The 18,442-nt window shown below is 43.6% G+C and overlaps 1 protein-coding gene across 1 annotated transcript in view; it reads right to left on the bottom strand.

Moving 5' to 3' along the window:
- The window catches only part of LOC124799029, an 851,840-nt gene that overhangs the window by 692,478 nt on the left and 140,920 nt on the right, over positions 1 to 18,442 (bottom strand). Inside the window, exon 3 of the mRNA XM_047262565.1 lies at positions 1,617 to 1,658. Coding sequence (XP_047118521.1) covers positions 1,617 to 1,658 — 42 coding nt within the window. The remainder of the gene's footprint in view (positions 1 to 1,616; positions 1,659 to 18,442) is intronic.

The raw sequence follows: 18,442 nt of genomic DNA, 5'->3' as shown, positions 1-18,442 counted from the left end.
GGAGAAAGTGTTGTGATCTGGGGAACGTTTTCGTGGCACTCCCCGGGTGATCTGGTTACTCTGCGAATCACAATGGATGAACACAAGTATGCATTTGACCGCGGGGACCACGGCCACGTTTATGTGCACTTTGTTTTTCCTCGTATCGATAACATCCAGCAAGAGAACAGTGCAACTTGTCACACAGCTCGTAGTGAATATATGTGGTTCGAAGAGTCCAAGGATGTGTTTACCGTACTCCGCTTGCCACTAAACCGTCCACATTTCAACGCAATCGAGGATACGTGGAACCATCACTATCGGGCTCTTCGCACCATGGATCCTCAACCAAGAATCATGGCTCAACTGGTCCCTGCACTGAATTTGGCATGACTGCACAAACTTGTCGGTACTTTCCAGTTCCTTATTGACTCTCTTCCTGCCATCGATGCTGCAAAAGGTGCTTATTCAGGTTTTTGGCTGGTGGTCCCATTAATATGAATGGACAGTGTAACTTCTTTGGCGGCAATAATAAGTTAAAGTCTGATGACGGCCTTGTAGACCGAGAAAGAATTAACGCAGTAGATTAGTCGTGTATAAATACAGAAATGTAGTGCTCTTAATTTATGATCTGGTACTTCTTTGCGTTCATTTAAGCCCTACGTTTTGCAGCCATCTGAGCGCTGAAGAAGTACTGTCTTTCGTCTGGACGATCGGAATATTAAATCTTGAAGTCATCGGTGTGAAATGGTACTTACGAGAGGAAAGAATCGAAGAGACGTCGTAGAGACAGAACCACACCGGTCGAGTTTGGCGAAGGACAACACAGTGAACACGGGGCCGATTGGATGGTAATGTTCTGACAAGAGTCTTCTGGTCGTTTTGTTTCCTGGTGTTGTATTGTTCAGTGACCGCTTATGCCGTAGTTCTACGTTGAGCAGTGCTTAATTAGAAGAAGTGAATCTCTTTCTTCGAACTGACGCCACTATTCAAAATGGCAACCATAAAGTCTACTGAAGGTTGAATGGTGATTACCTGAATGAGTGTTTTTACATTTCTTTTGGTATTAAATGATTCTCCATATTTCTTCGATTATTTCACAGTTTTTCGGTACTGAAATTCGCTGCTAAAATCTGTGATAAGCTACAATGTCTTTCAATTGTAGAGTCCCCAGGAAAGTTTAATTCTATACTGCAGTATTACATATTTTAGGTTGTCGTCTTCGCGAAACTATTAACTGTTTCATTGCCTAGAATCTGTGACGCGAATATTGGTTATGGAAAAGTTTTTGCAGTTGTAACTTTGGAGTAGCGTTGGTGTAATTACACCATTAAGAAGAGTAAAAATAACTTTGCTATTACCAACCATACATGGCGCGTCTAGGGGAGTTTAACAATCTATTTATATTTTAAAATGTAAATAAGTTTGTGCCAAGACTTTGGTAACAAATTACGGGCTACAGGTCATACACCTTGTACTCCACACTTCAAAAGTTCCTGCAAACCTATCAAAATAAAAGCGAAGGAAGAGTCCTCTTACAGAAATGATATAATTGTATGCTTACTAACAGAGTGAGCTTTTCGTAGAACGTATTATATCAAATTATGAAAGAAGTGAACAGACGTGTCACTACTTACCGCCGGCTGGCAGAGGTTGGTGGAGGATCTCCTTGAAGATACCTGAAACAGAAGTGCCGCAAGTAAGAACATCTCACGTTTGCAAGAGAAAGAGAGCAGCATCTGAAGTTAACTTCAAACTTATTTGCGGCTGTTAAATCATGAGACGGACTGCTTTCACGTCCGAAAGAGCTCAGACATCTCGGGTGGTTGAGAAGTTGGCAGAGTGCTGTATCCGGTGGCCCTGGTCGTAGCCACCCACGAAGCCCGCTTGCGGAAAGCGCGCTTCAGCACAAACTTCTGCTGCTACTGGGACGTCGCGCGACACACTCAGAGCGTGAGTATTTTCAGTTTTACGACGCAGAAAGAAATTGGCTGCTTCTTCAAAGTTCTATACGTAGAACAGGATATCAGCCTCTCCGAAGAGTTACTCACTTCTAGCACTTAAGCTTAGTCGTTCAGGAACTGTGACTTCAGACACGTTTTCATGGATGTAAAGTGTTACATGAGGTGACTTAATTATGAACTGAGTTAAAATGATAGTGAGACTTCTTTTTTTAGGTTCTAGGAGACTACGCTGCACTTTACTGAAACATTTCGCGCACACACATGTCTTTTCATCAATGTGTGACGTCCAGTTGTACAGGCTCCAGAACTGAACCCTGTCGGACTCCTTAGCGAACACATTTTTGGAACAACTCGGCGTTCTCCAACAACTCACTCACCCAGCACAATTCATGAAAATGTTATCCGTCGTATTTTTCTGAGTGTTATGCTACAGATGACAGAATGAAATGTTGTGATGAACCATTGTCGCGATTGTGTATGGTATATGTTGTGTTGGCAGAAGAGCCAACACCGTGTTACTAGAGGAGGCCGAAATGCATGCGTTTTAGCTCACGCAGGCTGGCGTGAGGAGGGAAGGACTACACTGACGTGAAGTCTGGGACATGACAAGGAATTAGAATTCTGAAAGCGGCCGTAATTAGTTTGATACTTAACTTTAATCCATTAATGATGAACGTCGCTCTTCACGGTACATGAGTCACAATATTTTCTGTTCAGAAGACACAGTAACTGAATATGGCGCCTTGCTAGGTCGTAGCAAATGACGTAGCTGAAGGCTTTGCTAAACTGTCGTCTCTGCAAATGAGAGCGTATGTAGTCAGTGAACCATCGCTAACAAAGTCGGCTGTACAACTGGGGCGAGTGCTAGGAAGTCTCACTGGACTAGACTTGCCGTGTGGCGGCGCTCGGTCTTCAATCACCGCGGCCGATTTAAAGGCTACCACCTGGCGGTGACACCACAGAATATATCAGGTCATCAATAATCTTATTAAATACTGTGTTTGTTATGATAGTGTGTCTGCGAAATCTGGACTTAAGTTTTGTACGGTGAATTAGTAATTAGAGGCATAGTGATATTCCCTCCCACCCAGCTATTCAACCAGGTCTGTTCACGCACGCCAATTGCAGCAGAAGGTGTATGGTCCTACAGATTTGGCAGTGAGTGAGGTAGCGCAATGGTTAGTTCACTGGGCCGACATTCAAGAGGATAGTAACAACCATCCCTAGGCTTGTGAAAAAACTGAAAAACCTGAAAGCAGTTAAGTCGCAATATCCTGATGGAATCTCAGTTCAGTTTTACAAAGAGTACTCTACAGCATTAGCCCCTTACTTATTCCTCATTTATCGCAAATCTCTCGCCCAGCGCAAGGTCCCAAGCGACTGGAAAGAAGCGCAGGTGACTCCTGTATACATGAAGCGTAAAACTGGGGACCCGCGTAGTTACAGACGAATATCTTGAACATAGGTTTCTTTCAGAATCCTTGAACATATTCTCAGTTCTAATATAATGAATTTCTTTGAGAAAGAAAAGCTTCTACCAACAAATCAGCAAGAATTTGGAATGCATCACTCGTGTGGATTTCAGCTTGTCCTTTTCTCCCGAGACAATCTGTGAAGTACGGATGAAGGAGAACAGGCTGCGGAGTGTTAATGGAAGTACAAGCACAGGTTCCCGGATATTTGAGTGGCTGGAATACTTGTTAAGTAATAGAACCCAGTATGTTGTCCTCGACGACGAGTATTCATCAGAGACAAGAGTATAGACAGGAGGGCCCGGAGTGTCCCAGTGAAGTGTGATATGACCGATGACATTTTCTATTCACGTGTATGACCTGACGGACACGGTAAACAGCGGTGGGCTGCTGATGATGCTGTGGTGTACGGGAAGGTGCAGGCCTTGCGTGACTGTAGGAGGATATAAAATAGACAAAATTTCTATCTGGTGTGATGAATGTACAAAAATGTAGTATAATGCAGCTGAATAGGGCAAAGAAACCAATAATTTTCGAATACAGCAATGGGGGTGCGCTGCTTGACACCGTTACGTCTATTCAATGTCTAGGTGCAACGTTGTAATGCAGTATGAAATGGAACGAACATGTAAGGACTGTAGTGGGGAAGACGAATAGTCGACTTCGATTGAGTGGGAGAATTTTACGAGATTGTTGTTCATCTCTAGCGGAGACTGCATACAGGACACTAGTGATATCCACTGTGGAGTACTGTTAGTGTGTTTGGGATCTTCACCAGTTTATATTAAAGGACGACAACGAAGCAGTTGAGCGTCGGACTGCTAGATTTGTTACTGGTAGTTTCGAATAATGCGCAGGTATGATGCAGATGCTTCGGAAACGCAAGTGGAAATCAACGGAGGAAATGCGACACACTTTTCGAGGAGCTCTGTTGAGAAAGTTTAATGAAGCGGCATCAAAGGAATGACTGCAGAACGATTCGACTGCCGCCAATGTACATCTCCCTTAAGGCTCTCGAGGAAACGTTTATAGAGATTAATCTTCGCACTGAGGCATACAGACAATCGTCTGTCTCTCGCTCTACTTGTGAGTTGAAGAGGGAAGGAAATGACTAGTATTAGGAAAGCGTGCCCTCCACCATGAACATATGGTGACTTTCAGAATATGTATGTAGAGGTAGATGTAGATCCTAGTCCAAATTCTCGTCTGGTTGTTCTGATTTAGTATTTTACTGATACCCACAAACCACTTAAAGCAAATGCCAGTATGGTTCCTTTAAAAAAGGACGCTTAATTTTCTTTTTCATCATTCCTTAAACCGAGTTTGTGCTCCATCTCTAGTGATGCCGACATCGACAGCATGTTAAATACTCTTCCTTTTCCTTACACTTTTGGTTAGTGTTGTGACAGGGCGGGACGGGAAGCTGCGAGGTGATAGTTCGGTTGGCAGTCTGACAACTGGAACTCGAGAGGTCCCATCACCATGGGCCAGCGCCGAGGCACTGTGGACGGTGGCGGACAAGACTTTGGTTCAGCGTCGGTACCAGGCGTGGCGCGCAGGCCGAGGTTGCTTTCAATGGCGCGGTTGTCAAGTGATTGGCTACTGTCGTCAAGTGAGGGAGCAGCAGTAGAGGTGGAGCCTCACGACAGAAATGGAATCAGCCACATCCATTTGGAGCCAATGTAGGACAGCCATGAGCAGCGGTGAGCAACACTTCTGATTTGTCGCCAGGACTGGCTTGACACGCCGAGAGAAGATGTTGATGTTCCCGGCGTGACTGGCCCAGCGATTGGTCGGTGAAAGCTGCCCTATATACGAGTGAGGAAATGGCGGCCGCAGCTCTCATCTTAGCGAGGAAGTAGTCGGGAATGGGCAACAGAAACAGATACTTCTAGCAGTCTGGAACTCAGCAGTAGCTGGAAGGATTGTGCAGCAAGGAATCGGGTTGGACTGAAGGGCTGGGAGTGGCTTGCCTTCAACAATGTGCATCATTCCAGCTGAAGGAGCGGACAATATTTGGCTTCAAGCGTGCAAGAAACGCAGTGCATCTGGGAAAGGAAAAGTGCTGGCGGTAGGGTGTTTCCTGCTACGACAGAAGAGACTATGTTTGTGGTCAATAAAGCTGTCTTATTGTGCAGGTGACTGAGTAACTGCTGGCATATTTGTCACCTAGATATAACGCTGGGCCACTGCTAGGAATGACATTTGTAGAGAAGAGCTCTATTTGGTAGAATTGTGTTCAGAGCGAATTCTGTCTGTCACTGCCGTTATCTTTCTTTATCTTACTTCCTGTAGGGTGTACATATGCTTAGTGTTTAACTGCTTATCGTGCCCGTCTATTTGCTTTGTCTGTATATTGTGTGTCTACTGCTAACTTAAAGTGTCGGAATTCGGTGGGCGCAATTCGCAATTAGGTTTTGGACAAAGATTGTTGATAGAGTATCCTTATCTTCTCATATTGCTATGTGTGTTGTTAGTTCTGTTTCGTAATTCGTACTCCCTTTATTGTCAGATTTCTGATATCAGAGAGGCTTAATACGATGGTTGGAGCTTTAATAGGGGCTACAATTTATTTGCAGCTCGTACAAAATGTATATGTGTTTCAAAGTTTTACTGACCTTCGAAGTAGTCACCAGAATTGTGTATAACTTGTTGCCAGCGATGTGGAAGTCGTAGGATACTCTTAGCAGTGCCAGTTGTGTTGACAGTTCGAGTGACGCGGTGTATTGCCCGACGAATTTGCAGCAGTTCTGAAGCGAATGCCATGAAGTGTTCCCTTCAGTTTAGAACTCGAGTTGCACTTACGAGGGGTTGAGACAGGGGAGTGCAGTGGGTGGTGTAGCACTTAGCAGCCCCACCAGTCAAACAAATCAGTAACAGCTGGCACTGTACGTGCTTGAGCGTTGTCCTGCAAAATGGTGGCCAGGTCATGCAGAAAGTCTCATCACTTCTGTCTCTACGCTGTTCATTTATGGAACACAACTTACGACCAGCTTAGAGACAGAAGTGATAACACTTTCTGCATGACCTGACCATCATTTTGCAGGACAATGCCGGTTATACACAATGCTAATGACTGCTTTGAAGGTCAGTAAAACTTTGAAACACACATCTATTTTGTACGAGCTGTAAATATATCGTTGCCACTATTTAAGTTCCAACCCTCTTAATTAGTATGTCACTATACTAGGCTGGTGTTTCCTTGTTTTGGTATATTGACCCGTGCTCTTTTTAGAAAGCTAATTGTTCTAGTGGGGCAAGAATTTCACTGTATTATTTAATTTTATTTGCCCTCAAGTGTTGTTTGTTGAGCGTGTTTCCCTTAATTGTTCTTTTTTTTTAATCTTATGGGACTTAACTGCTAAGGTCATCGGTCCCTAAGCTTACACACTACTTAACCTAAATTATCCTAAGGACAAACACACACACCCATGACCGAGGGAGGACTCGAACCTCCGCCGGGACCAGCCGCACAGTCCATGACTGCAGCGCCTTACACCGTTCGACTAATCCCGCGCGGCACCTTAATTGTTCATTATGGTATTTTTCTTTTATGTTTATACCCACACAATCCCTAGACACTTTCCAGTTCCATCATTTACCATGCCACAGTTTATCAAGTAATAAAATGCCAGTCTGTTCGTCGCGAACAGGTTCCTCCACGGCTTTTGATATAGCAAGTATGATCTACATCTACGTCTACATCCATACTCTGCAAGCCATCTGACGGTGTGTAGCAGAGGGTACTTTGAGTACCTCTGTCGGTTCTACCTTCTATTCCAGTTTCGTATTGTTCGTGGAAAGAAAGATTGTCGGTATGCCTCTGTGTGGGCTCTAATCTCTCTGATTTTATCCTCATGGTCTCTTCTCGAGCAATATACTGCTTGACTCCTCGGTGAAGGCATGTTCTCGAAACTTCTACAAAAGCCCGTACCTAACCACTGAGCGAATCTCCTGCAGAGTCTTCCAGTGGAGGTTATCTATCATCTCCGTAATGCTTTCACGATTACTAAATGATCCTGTAACGAAGTGCGCTGCTCTCCGTTGGATCTTCTCTATCTATTCTATCAACCCAATCTGGTACGGATCCCACACTGCTGAGCAATATTCAAGCAGTGGGTGAACAAGTGTACTGTAACCTACTTCCTTTGTTTTCGGATTGCATTTCCTTATGATTCTTCCAATGAATCTCAGTCTGGCATCTACTTTACCGACGATCAACTTTATATGATCATTCCATTTTAAATCACTCCTAATGCCTATTCCCAGATAATTTATGGAATTAACTGCTTCCAGTTGCTGACCCGCAATATTGTAGCTAAATGATAAAGGATCTTTCTGTTTATGTATTCGTAGCACATTACACTTGTCTACATTGAGATTCAGTTGCCATCCCCTGCACCATACGTCAATTCTCTGCAGATCCTCCTGCATTTCAGTACAATTTTCCATTGTTGCAACCTCTCGATATACTACAGCATCATTCGCAAAAAGCCTCAGTGAACTTCCGATGTTATCCACAAGGTCATTCATTATCCACAAGGTCATTCATGTATATTGTGAATATCAACGGTCCTGCGACATTCCCCTGCGGTACACCTGAAATCATTCTTACTCGGGAAGACTTCTGTCCATTGAGAATGACATGCTGCGTTCTGTTATCTAGGAACTCTTCAATCCAACCACCCAATTGGTCTGATAGTCCATATGCTCTAACTTTGTTCATTAAACGACTGTGAGGAACTGTATCGAACGCCTTGCGGAAGTCAAGAATCACGGCATCTACCTGGGAACCCGTGTCTATGGCCCTCTGAGTCTCGTGGACGAATGGCGCGAGCTGGGTTTCACACGATCGTCTTTTCCGAAACCCATGCTGATTCCTACAGAGTAGGATTTCTAGTCTCCAAAGAAGTCATTATACTCGAACATAATACGTGTTCCAAAATTCTACAACTGATAGACGTTAGAGATATAGGTCTATAGTTCTACACATCTGTTCGACGTCCCTTCTTGAAAAAGGGGATGACCTGTGCTCTTTTCCAATCCTTTGGAACGTTACGCTCTTCTAGAGACATACGGTACACCGCTGCAAGAAGGGGGGCAAATTCCTTCGCGTACTCTGTGTAAAATCGAACTGGTATCCCATAAGGTCCAGCGGCCAATCCTCTTTTGAGCGATTTTAATTGTTTTTCTATCCCTCTGTCATCTATTTCGGTATCTACCATTTTGTCATCTGTGTGGCAATCTAGAGAAGGAACTACAGTACAGTCTTCCTCTGTGAAACAGCTTTGGAAAAAGACATTTAGTATTTCGGCTTTTAGTCTGTAATCCTCTGTTTCAGTACCATTTTGGTCACAGAGTGTCTGGACATTTTATTTTGATCCACCTACCACTTTGACATAAGATCAAAAGTTCTTAGGATTTTCTGCCAAGTCAGTACACAACTTTACTTTCGAATTCATTGAACGTCTCTCGCACAGCCCTCCTCACAGTACATTTCACTTCGGGTAATTTTGTTTGTCCGCAAGGCCTTGGCTATGTTTAAGTTTGCTTATTGGTCGGTAATCATAAGGTAATTGTAGGTCTTAGTTGTTGGAAGTAAGCTGGACTAAGGTACTATTGCATCGAGTGGGATATACCCTACATACGAAGGAAGAATAAAATATATCTCTCAGTAGTGATATTAAGCTGTCAGCAATAGCGTTTATTATGCTTATGCTGATACTGTCGGTCCAGAAGAGGTTCTTGTCTTTTCTTTCCTTTCTAGCGTGTTTTAGATATCAATGGCATGGAAAAAATGTAGCCTAGGGACTCTTGAGGGAAAGAGTTCCATGGAACATTGGTACTGACTGGTGCTTAAAATAAATTATTGATTTCGTCAGTACGAACTTGAAAAAAGGATTCTGTTTGTGCCTTTCCCACACTCAAGCTACGGAGATTCTTCTACAGAATTTTTGGGCTCCTGTAGCTACACACGGCGGGACATGTGTGCCTGGTGCTAAGATTAAACTGCAACACATCGAGGAAACGTAAGTCACCCGCTTTATATGTGCGTGACGTCTACGTTGCAGGAGGCACCTATGTCGTGTTTGCTATCAATCAATTCCTTGCCGACAATGGACAGAGTTCAGCGCACCCGCCAGGTGTCCCCCGTATTCCAGTGGCAACACCAGATAATATTCCTGCCCGCGACGTTCATTATACGTACATGACTCCTCACAGAATCCATATACTGCGTAGCTCATTACATTCAACTGCTATTAACACTAAATCTGTATCCATCTACACAAATCCTCAGTGGAGGATGGTGTAAGAGCTGACAAAATTTACGATCGAGAAATTAGGGGTTCTGGACAAGTCTTTGGCATGTTTCTCGGTTTCTAGAAAGCGTTCGATACAGTTTTGATCTTCACCTAACGAATTAAACTCGAGCGTATGAAATATCACACCAGTTTTGTGATTGCGTGATACTGTTACATAAAAAGTTAGAACGCTTGAAAATTTTAGGGGAATGCAAGAAGACCAGCGAAAGATCAACGTTTGGTGCAGGGATGCTGGTGGTTGACCATCAAAATAAAGAAATGTAGTGTACTGTGAATAAAAAGACAGAACATTAATCTTGAAATATTATACTGTTGCTGGAGAGTCGCTGGAAACAGTTACATCCATAAAATATTTGGAATAATGAGTACGGATGGATCTGAATTTGAACTGTCACATAAAATTAATAGCACGTGATGTAAATTCCACACTGAGATTCATTGGAACAGTCTCAGAAAATTTAGTCCTTTCATTTGGGAAGTTGTTCAAATGTGTGCGAGTTCCTAAGGGACCAAACTGCTGAGGCCGTCGGTCCCTAGACTTACACACTACTTAAACTAACTTAAACTAACTCATGCTAATAATAATGCACACACACATTCACACATGGCTGAGGGAGGGCTCGAACCTCCGGTGGGAGGGGCTGCGCAATCCGTGAAATGTCGCCTCAAACCGGGCGGTCACTCCGCGCTTCTTTGGGAAGTTACTACATATATGTGAGTGGTATCTGTTCCGTTGGATATGCCCTATGGAACAGACACCACTTAGTGACATAGCAGACATATATACAGCGTGGCAAAATAAAAGACGCTCCACGTCTTATAAACGACATACAGACTATTCACTTTTGTATTGTAAATGGAGAATACACAGTAGTAAATTATTATTATTATTATTATAATTATTATTATGAAACTCAACGTACTGAGCACTGAATACATCAGTAGCTTACAGGAGATGCTGAAAATGTTCAGCACGTCTCAACATCTGCTTGGAAACTTTTGCCAATTCATTTGGTGTAATTTTCGCAATCGCATTGCGAATGTTTGTGTTTTCTAATCTTCAGTTGCGTAAGGGTTGTTACTAAAGACTTTAACCTTTAAATTACTCCACAAATAAAAATGACAGGAAGGCAGATCGGGCGAACTGGGAAGCCATTGACTTGCGGAAATTGTGCGTTCTTCTCCGAGAGCTTCGTGGACGTATGGCACTGAAAACCATGAAGTATGCGCCGTAGCGCCATCTGCTAGAAAAACGCGTACTCACGTTCTTTCTCCGTTAGCTGCGCTATGAATGGATGCAACAATTCTGTCACATATACTTCGTATTTCACGGTATGGCAAAGAAAAAGGAGGCTACAATCCGTGGGCCTGAAACTGCACACAAAACGCCTACTTTCGTATCATGCGGAGGTACCTCAAAGCGTTCCCTGGGATTGTATGTTGACAAATAGCGTGTGTTTTGAAAGTTCACGTACCCGCAAAGTTGAAAACATGTAACCGCGCGGTCTAGGGCATCTTGTCACGGTCCGCGCGGCTCCTCCCGTCGGAGGTTCGAGTCCTCACTCGGGCGTGTGTGTGTGTGTGTGTCGTCCTCAGCGTAAGTTAGTTTAAGTAGTGTGTAAGCTTAGGGATCGATGATCTGAGCAGTTTGGTCCCATAAGACCTTACCACGAATTTCCGAAACCATGTAAGTAGAGATTTGTCTCCACATAACCATCAGCGATATACGTGAGTAATCATTCGGAATAGAGGAGTCGTCGTGTGTAAATCGTAGATTTTAGTACTTCCATTACTTTGTATACTCGCGTATGTAACAGTTCAACGCGTTCCGGTATAACGATCGTTTGATTTTAGTTCAAAAATGGCTCTGAGCACTATGCGACTTAACTTCTGAGGTCATCAGTCGCCTAGAACTTAGAACTAATTAAACCTAACTAACCTAAGGACACCACAAACATCCATGCCCGAGGCAGGATTCGAACCTGCGACCGTAGCGGTCGCTCGGCTCCAGACTGTAGCGCCTAGAACCGCACGGCCACTCCGGCCGGTTTGATTTTAGTTGTGAGGATAGATGTCTTATGGATTTCCGTGCTCTTCTTATCATACCGTCAATGGCCACGTTTGGCGTTAACTACTAAAACTGTTGTTCTAAATTTAGAGATCAAAGTGCAGCTGTCTCTGGGCATTTTATTGTAACCCTTTCATTCAACGTTTGAAATGATTTACATCCACAGAGGGTTTCAACAAGAAACACTCTTTGTTCGACTGAAAAAGGCATTATGCAGATCTGTATTCACAACAATCTTCAAACTAACTACCAACAGCACAGTATTGATCACTAAATCGCCAATCTATCGTTAAGAAATAACATTCAGATTGCTTCAGATATCATGTTCAGTATAACATGTGACCACTTTTATCTTGGCCACCTCGTACATGTACAAGGTTTTTAACAGACACTAACTCAGCCGTAATTGGTCATTGATTGATACTCAACGGCGACAAGTGAAAATTTGTGCCGGACTGACACCTGAACTCGTAAATCTCGCCTTACGTGAGCTTTAACTGTCTTTGCCAGCTGAACGCGATATCTAGCCGTCCTACACACAGCAAAAAATGTTTTTCATCATCCCGGTTCCTAGAATTCCTGAAGATAGACGTTGAATGTGGCTATTGTATCAGAGACACATTCCCCTGGACTGTTCAGACATGCCACAAAACCCGCCCAAAGATGTAACCAAACATGCATGAGCAGCGCCTATTAGACACAGGGGGTCCAACAGCCGATCAGTTTCACTCATTCCACCAGGAAGTAGGCACACGGCTCGTGTTGTCAGTAGTTCAACAATGCTTAGAGCTCAATACCGCGGTTAGAGCTCGTCCGCATTGTTACTTTGTGCCAGGAAGGGCTCTCAACAAGGGATGTGTCCAGGCGTCTCGGAGCGAACCAAAGCGATGTTGATCGGTCATAGAGGAGATACAGGGAAGCAGGAAGTGTCGATGACATGCCTCACTCAGGTCGCCCATGGGCTACTACTGCAGTGGATGACCGCTACCTACGGATTATGGTTCGGAGGAGCCCTGACAGCAACGCCACCATGTTGAATAAAGCTTTTCATGCAGCCACAGGACGTCCTGTTACAACTCAAATTATGCGTAACAGGCTGCATGATGCTCAAATTCACTCCCAACATCCATGGCGAGGTCCATATTTGCAACCACGACACCATGCAGTGCGGTACAAATGGGCCCAAACATGCCGAATGGACGGCTCAGGACTGGCATGACATTCTCTACACCGATGAGTGTCGCATATGCATTCACCAGACAATCGTCGGAGACGTATTTGGAGGCAACCCAGTCAGGCTGAACGCCCTAGACACACTGTCCAGTGAGTGGAGCAAGGTGGAGGTTCCCTACTGTTTTGGGGTGGTATTATGTGGGGCAGAGGTAGGCCGATGGTGGCCATGGAAGGCGCCATAACGCCTGTACTATATGTGAATGCCATTCTCCGACCGATTGTGCAACCATACCGGCAGCAGATTGGAGAGGCTTGCGTCATCATGGACGACAATTCGCTCCCATATCGTACACATCATGTGGATGACTTCCTTCATGATAACGACATCATTGGACTAGAGTGACCAGCATGTTCTCCAGACATGAACCCTATCGACCATTCCTGGGATAGATTGAAAAGGGCTGTTTATGGACGACGTGACCCACCAACCACGCTGAAGGATCTACGCCGAATCACCTTTGAGGAGTGGGACAATCTGGACCGACAGTGCTTTGACGAACTTGTGGATAGTATTCCACGACGAATAGAGGCATGCATCAATGCAGGAGGACGTGCTACTAGCTATTGGAGGTACCGATGTGTACAGCAGTCTGCACCACCACCTCTCACGGTATCTCTGTATGGTGGTATAACACGCAGTGTGTGGTTTTCATGAGCTACAAGAAGGTTGGAAATGATGTTCATTTTTAAATCTGTTCCAATTTTCTGTACGGGTTCCGGAACTCTCGGAACCGAGGTGATGCAAAGCATTTTTGTGTATATTGTCAACTTTTTACACACTATTAGCTTCAATTGTCCACATGTCCGACAGGATAGACACGAGATACATATGTTAGCTCTCTGTACGTTCTTATTTCCAGACACTGTTGCGGGACTCGGCTGTTCGACACAGGATGTAAAAATCAAACTCCTCCCAGCCGTCCAGTTTCCGAACTTATTTTATTTGACTATCAGTTTAGCCAGTTTACTACGCCATCTTCAGGCTCCTGACCGAGGTGGAATCTTCTGCACGTCGGTCATGGGCCTGAAGATAGCGTAGAAAATCACCGAAACTGGTAGCCAAATAAAATAATTTCGGCAACTAGACGGCTGAAAGGAGTCTAATTTTTATACCACGTATATTAATGTCTATGAGCACTGATGGCTCACGGTAATTTCAGTGTGGATTCACACTAGTCTGAACTCTTGGGGCAGCCAGCAAAAAGCTACGAGCAGAGTAGTTACTGGACTGTGGACGCCACTAACATATCACAAGTTGAGAAATCGGATGAGCTGCAAAGCATGTCCGGATGGACGAGGCACTCGCCATCAATGCGACACGAGTGTTACTGATTTTTGGACGATCATGCAATATCGCTTTATTTTTCCCAAGCGCCATCCGCGATATCGTCATTAGTGTGCCATCTTTTTGGGTAGCGCCTTATTCGATCGCCCAACTCCTCCGCCCCCCCCCCCTCTCTCTCCACCCCGAGCGCCTTATTCGATCGCCCAACTCCTCCCCCCCCCCCCCTCTCTCTCCGCCCCGCTGCAGCTTGGGTGTAGCAGGTATGAGAAGTTGATTTCAATGTGAGTGTGTAATACCAGTGCTCGGTCCAGTCTACCAGCGAAACGAAATATTCTTCGCGAAGACGTATCCGGAACATGCCTGACAGCCTTGGGATTCTGAGAGCATCTACCCACATGTTGGTGGTGCGTGGATGCCATTTTGTTTGTTCTGCCAGGAGGGTATTTTTAATTCCATTTGTATTTTGTCTGTCATCGATGCTAATTACACGTCATTATTTTCGCCTTGAGGGCGTCCTATTTGACCTAAACTAACAAGAAAAAGCAAAATAAAGGGGGCATGATTTCTGTTTTGAAAAAAAAAAAACTGGTATTGAAAAAGTATACTTACTTACGCTTTGAAGAAATATTTTTTTTTGCTTTCTGCAGAATATATTCTTTTATTTTCGAACAACAGAATTTTTTATTACCTGCAACATTTTACTTTTGTAGTAGGCGTTTACGTTTTGTTCTCTACAAGGAAGATAGTATTTTAAAAATAGGCGTATAAGGAAAACAACATTTCTGGCGTGGCTCTGGAGAGGCTTGAGCCATTTACGTAAAAAAATTAATGAATTAAAAAAAAGTAAAGGCGGTAAGGTGGCGGCTCGCGTAAAGTCGGAAATTGTGTGCGAGTCCGAGTCTGCCACAAAATTTCACTTGAAACCGGTGAATTTATTTCAGTGCCCTATGCGGCCGACTTCTTCGTTTCTCTCAAAAAACTAGCATTAAGATAGTAGTCTAGGATCACTCGTTCGACCAATAATTGGATAATTCACATTAGTTTGGGCTCTGTACGAGTTGGGATTGTTAAACGAAATACAGAAAACCCACTCAAGAACAGGATATCACAGATACAGCTACTAAACGCAAAAGCTTCACCGAGATGCTCGTAGAACTCCAGTTGCAGGCACTGAAAGAGAGGCAACGTACATTTAGGAGTGGTTAAGGTACTTAAAAAAGTCAGCCCATATATTGCTTCCTACTACACACACACACACACACACACACACACACACACATATATATATATATATATATATATATATATATATATATATATATATCATGGAAAGACCATGAAGGTAAAATTTGTTTGGAGGTCACACGTAACCTTACGAACAATCTTTCCTCGCGCGCCGGCCACGGTGGTCATGCGGTTCTAGGCGCTTCAGTCCGGAACCGCGTGACTGCTACGGTCGCAGGTTCGAATCCTGCCTCGGGCATGGATGTGTGTGATGTGCTTAGTTTAGTTAGGTTTAAGTAGTTCTAAGTTCTATGGGAATGATAACCTCAGATGTTACGTCCCATAGTGCCCAGAGCCATTCGAACCAATTTTTTTTCTTCCCGGGTACTGTTTGCGACTACAATTGGAAAGGAGGGCCGAGGTGGGGGATGACCACCGCAGGTCACCACAAGGTGGCTAGTGAGGTCTAGTTGAAGTAGAAGAGAACTCATGCTAGTGAAATTCCTGTGATCAATACTGTAACTATTTTCGTTTTATGTTCTACGCACATTGAGATATGTACGTTTCATTACTGAATTTAAACATAATTTTTACAGATATCTGGTTCGATGTAAGAAAGGGTCTGAGATTCAGATTATGTCAGTAAACTTGCACATGATATAGAGTAAGAAATAAAATAAATTTGCCTAGTTAATCGTGCTGGGTACAGTGGGATAGCAACTCATTTTTAGATTGTGATACAAAAAGAGACAGCCAGGGTTGCAACTAAATGAATGTTTATTTAATCAGTGACTGGTTTGCGGCTTCGCCCATTCTCAAACCAACCACAGTTCGCCAAGTAAGATGTCCGTCAAAATACTAGCAAAAAGTTTGCATGCGTATGCGTATGGTCCAATCACACGCATATGTACCTACTCCCTTTACTGCTATTTTGAAGGATATTTTACTTGGCAAACATTGGTCAGTTTTAGAATGGGCGCAGCCCGAAACCAGTCACTGATTAATTAAACATTCATTTAGTTGCAACTCTGGCTACCTCATTTTGCATCACTATAAAATAAATACTAATTCTTCTGAAACTGACCCGAAGAGCTGTGCGAGTTCATAAGAACAGTAAATGAATTCCAATGTGCGATGTATAGTAGGACCATAGGTCCGAAAATTTGACGCGGATTTGAAATAGGATTTTGAAACATACACTGTATTCGAACATTTTGAATTACTTCGATGAAAACCATCTATTGACATACAGTTTCTTAAATTATGGATCTTCTACAACACAATTAGCTCTTTATACTCGTGCGTTAATAGTGCTATCGACAGGACATCTCATATTTACTTGGTACTAAAAGATTTCCAGAAGCGTTTCGGTAGTGCTTTTCACAAATGGCTTTCAATTAATTTCCGTGCCTATGGAGTATGATGTCACTTCGCAGTAACTGACGGGGAGGTAACGAGTCAAAGAAGAGAGAGATATCTGTCGTTCCGCTAGGAGGTGTTGTAAGCCCTCTGCTGCTTCTGATTTATGAGGTAATCTGAGCATCCGTCTTAGGTTGGTTGCACGTGATGCCCTCATTTACCGTCTAGTAATTCATCAGAAGACAGATATCCATTTCAAAACGATTTATACAAGATATCCGTAGAGTGTGAAAAGTAGCACTCCTCCTAAATAATGAAAAGTGTGTGGTCATCGACTAGTGTACGATAGGGATTCTATTAAATTTCGATTACACAATAAGTCACACAGATCTACGGACTATCAATTCAATTACATACTTACGGATTACAGTTACGGACAAGTTGAAATGGAACAATCACATACATTATGTAGCGCGGAAGCTAAACCAAAGACTGTGCTATATTGGCAGAACACTGCGATGATACAGCAAATCTAGTTTGGAGACTCCCTGCATTACACTTGTCCATTGTCTTCTGGAGTATTGTTGTTACCAGATAAGATTGGCGGAGGACATGACAACCGTTGAAAGAAAGCTAGCTGGTCTTGTATTACAGCGAAATATGGGAGTGTCAGGGATATTAACAAATCTTATGCAATGAAGAACTGTATAGACTGCATACCATAATTTTATTTTAAGAAAAAAGTGACCGCTGTCAATCTCTGCATACGATCATTTCGTTTTAAAGAAAGGTGACCTATTTCGACCAGAGTTTGTTCATTTTCAGACCGTTAGTCCGTGCTGACTGCTGGAGACGCTGGCACAGAGCACGAACCACTACGATGGCATGAACAACAATTGCTGTTGGGTGGCAATAATTAAAACAAAGACTTTTTCGTTGCTGCGATATCTTTTCACAAAATTTCAAATTGCAAATTTCTCCTATCAATGCAAAAATGTTTCGCTGACGCGCACCTACAGAGATATGAGTGTTCGTTTCTTTTCTCTGTGATTCGAGAGCGTAACAGTAATGAAATACTGTGAAATTGCTTCGCTGAATCCTCGGCCAGGCGTTTAAATGTGGGTTTCAGAGCAATCGTTCAGATGTGAATGTAGATGTAAATAATGGACTCTCATGAAGCTTCCAGCAGATTAAAGCTATGTGCCGCACAGAGATTCGAACTCGGGACCTCTGCCGTTCGCGAGTAAGTGGCCCACCGACTGAACTACCGATGTACAGCTCCGGACTCGTCCTCGCAGCGTTGTTTCTGGCAGTACCTCGTCTCCTCGTCTCCTTCCTTCCAAACTTCACAGAAACTCTCCTGCGTACTTTGCAGAATAAGCCCTCCCGGGAGAAAGGATATTGTGGAGACATGAGTTACCACAACCTTGACGATAATTCAAGTAAGGAATTTTCATTCTGTAACTGACTGTACGCTGATATGAAACGTCCTGGCATATTGAAACTGTGTGCCGCACTTAGACCCCACGCAGCTT

The sequence above is a fragment of the Schistocerca piceifrons genome, chromosome 5, assembly GCF_021461385.2.
Source record: "Schistocerca piceifrons isolate TAMUIC-IGC-003096 chromosome 5, iqSchPice1.1, whole genome shotgun sequence".
Lineage (NCBI taxonomy): Eukaryota > Metazoa > Arthropoda > Insecta > Orthoptera > Acrididae > Schistocerca > Schistocerca piceifrons.
This window is presented reverse-complemented; position numbering and strand designations above follow the sequence as displayed.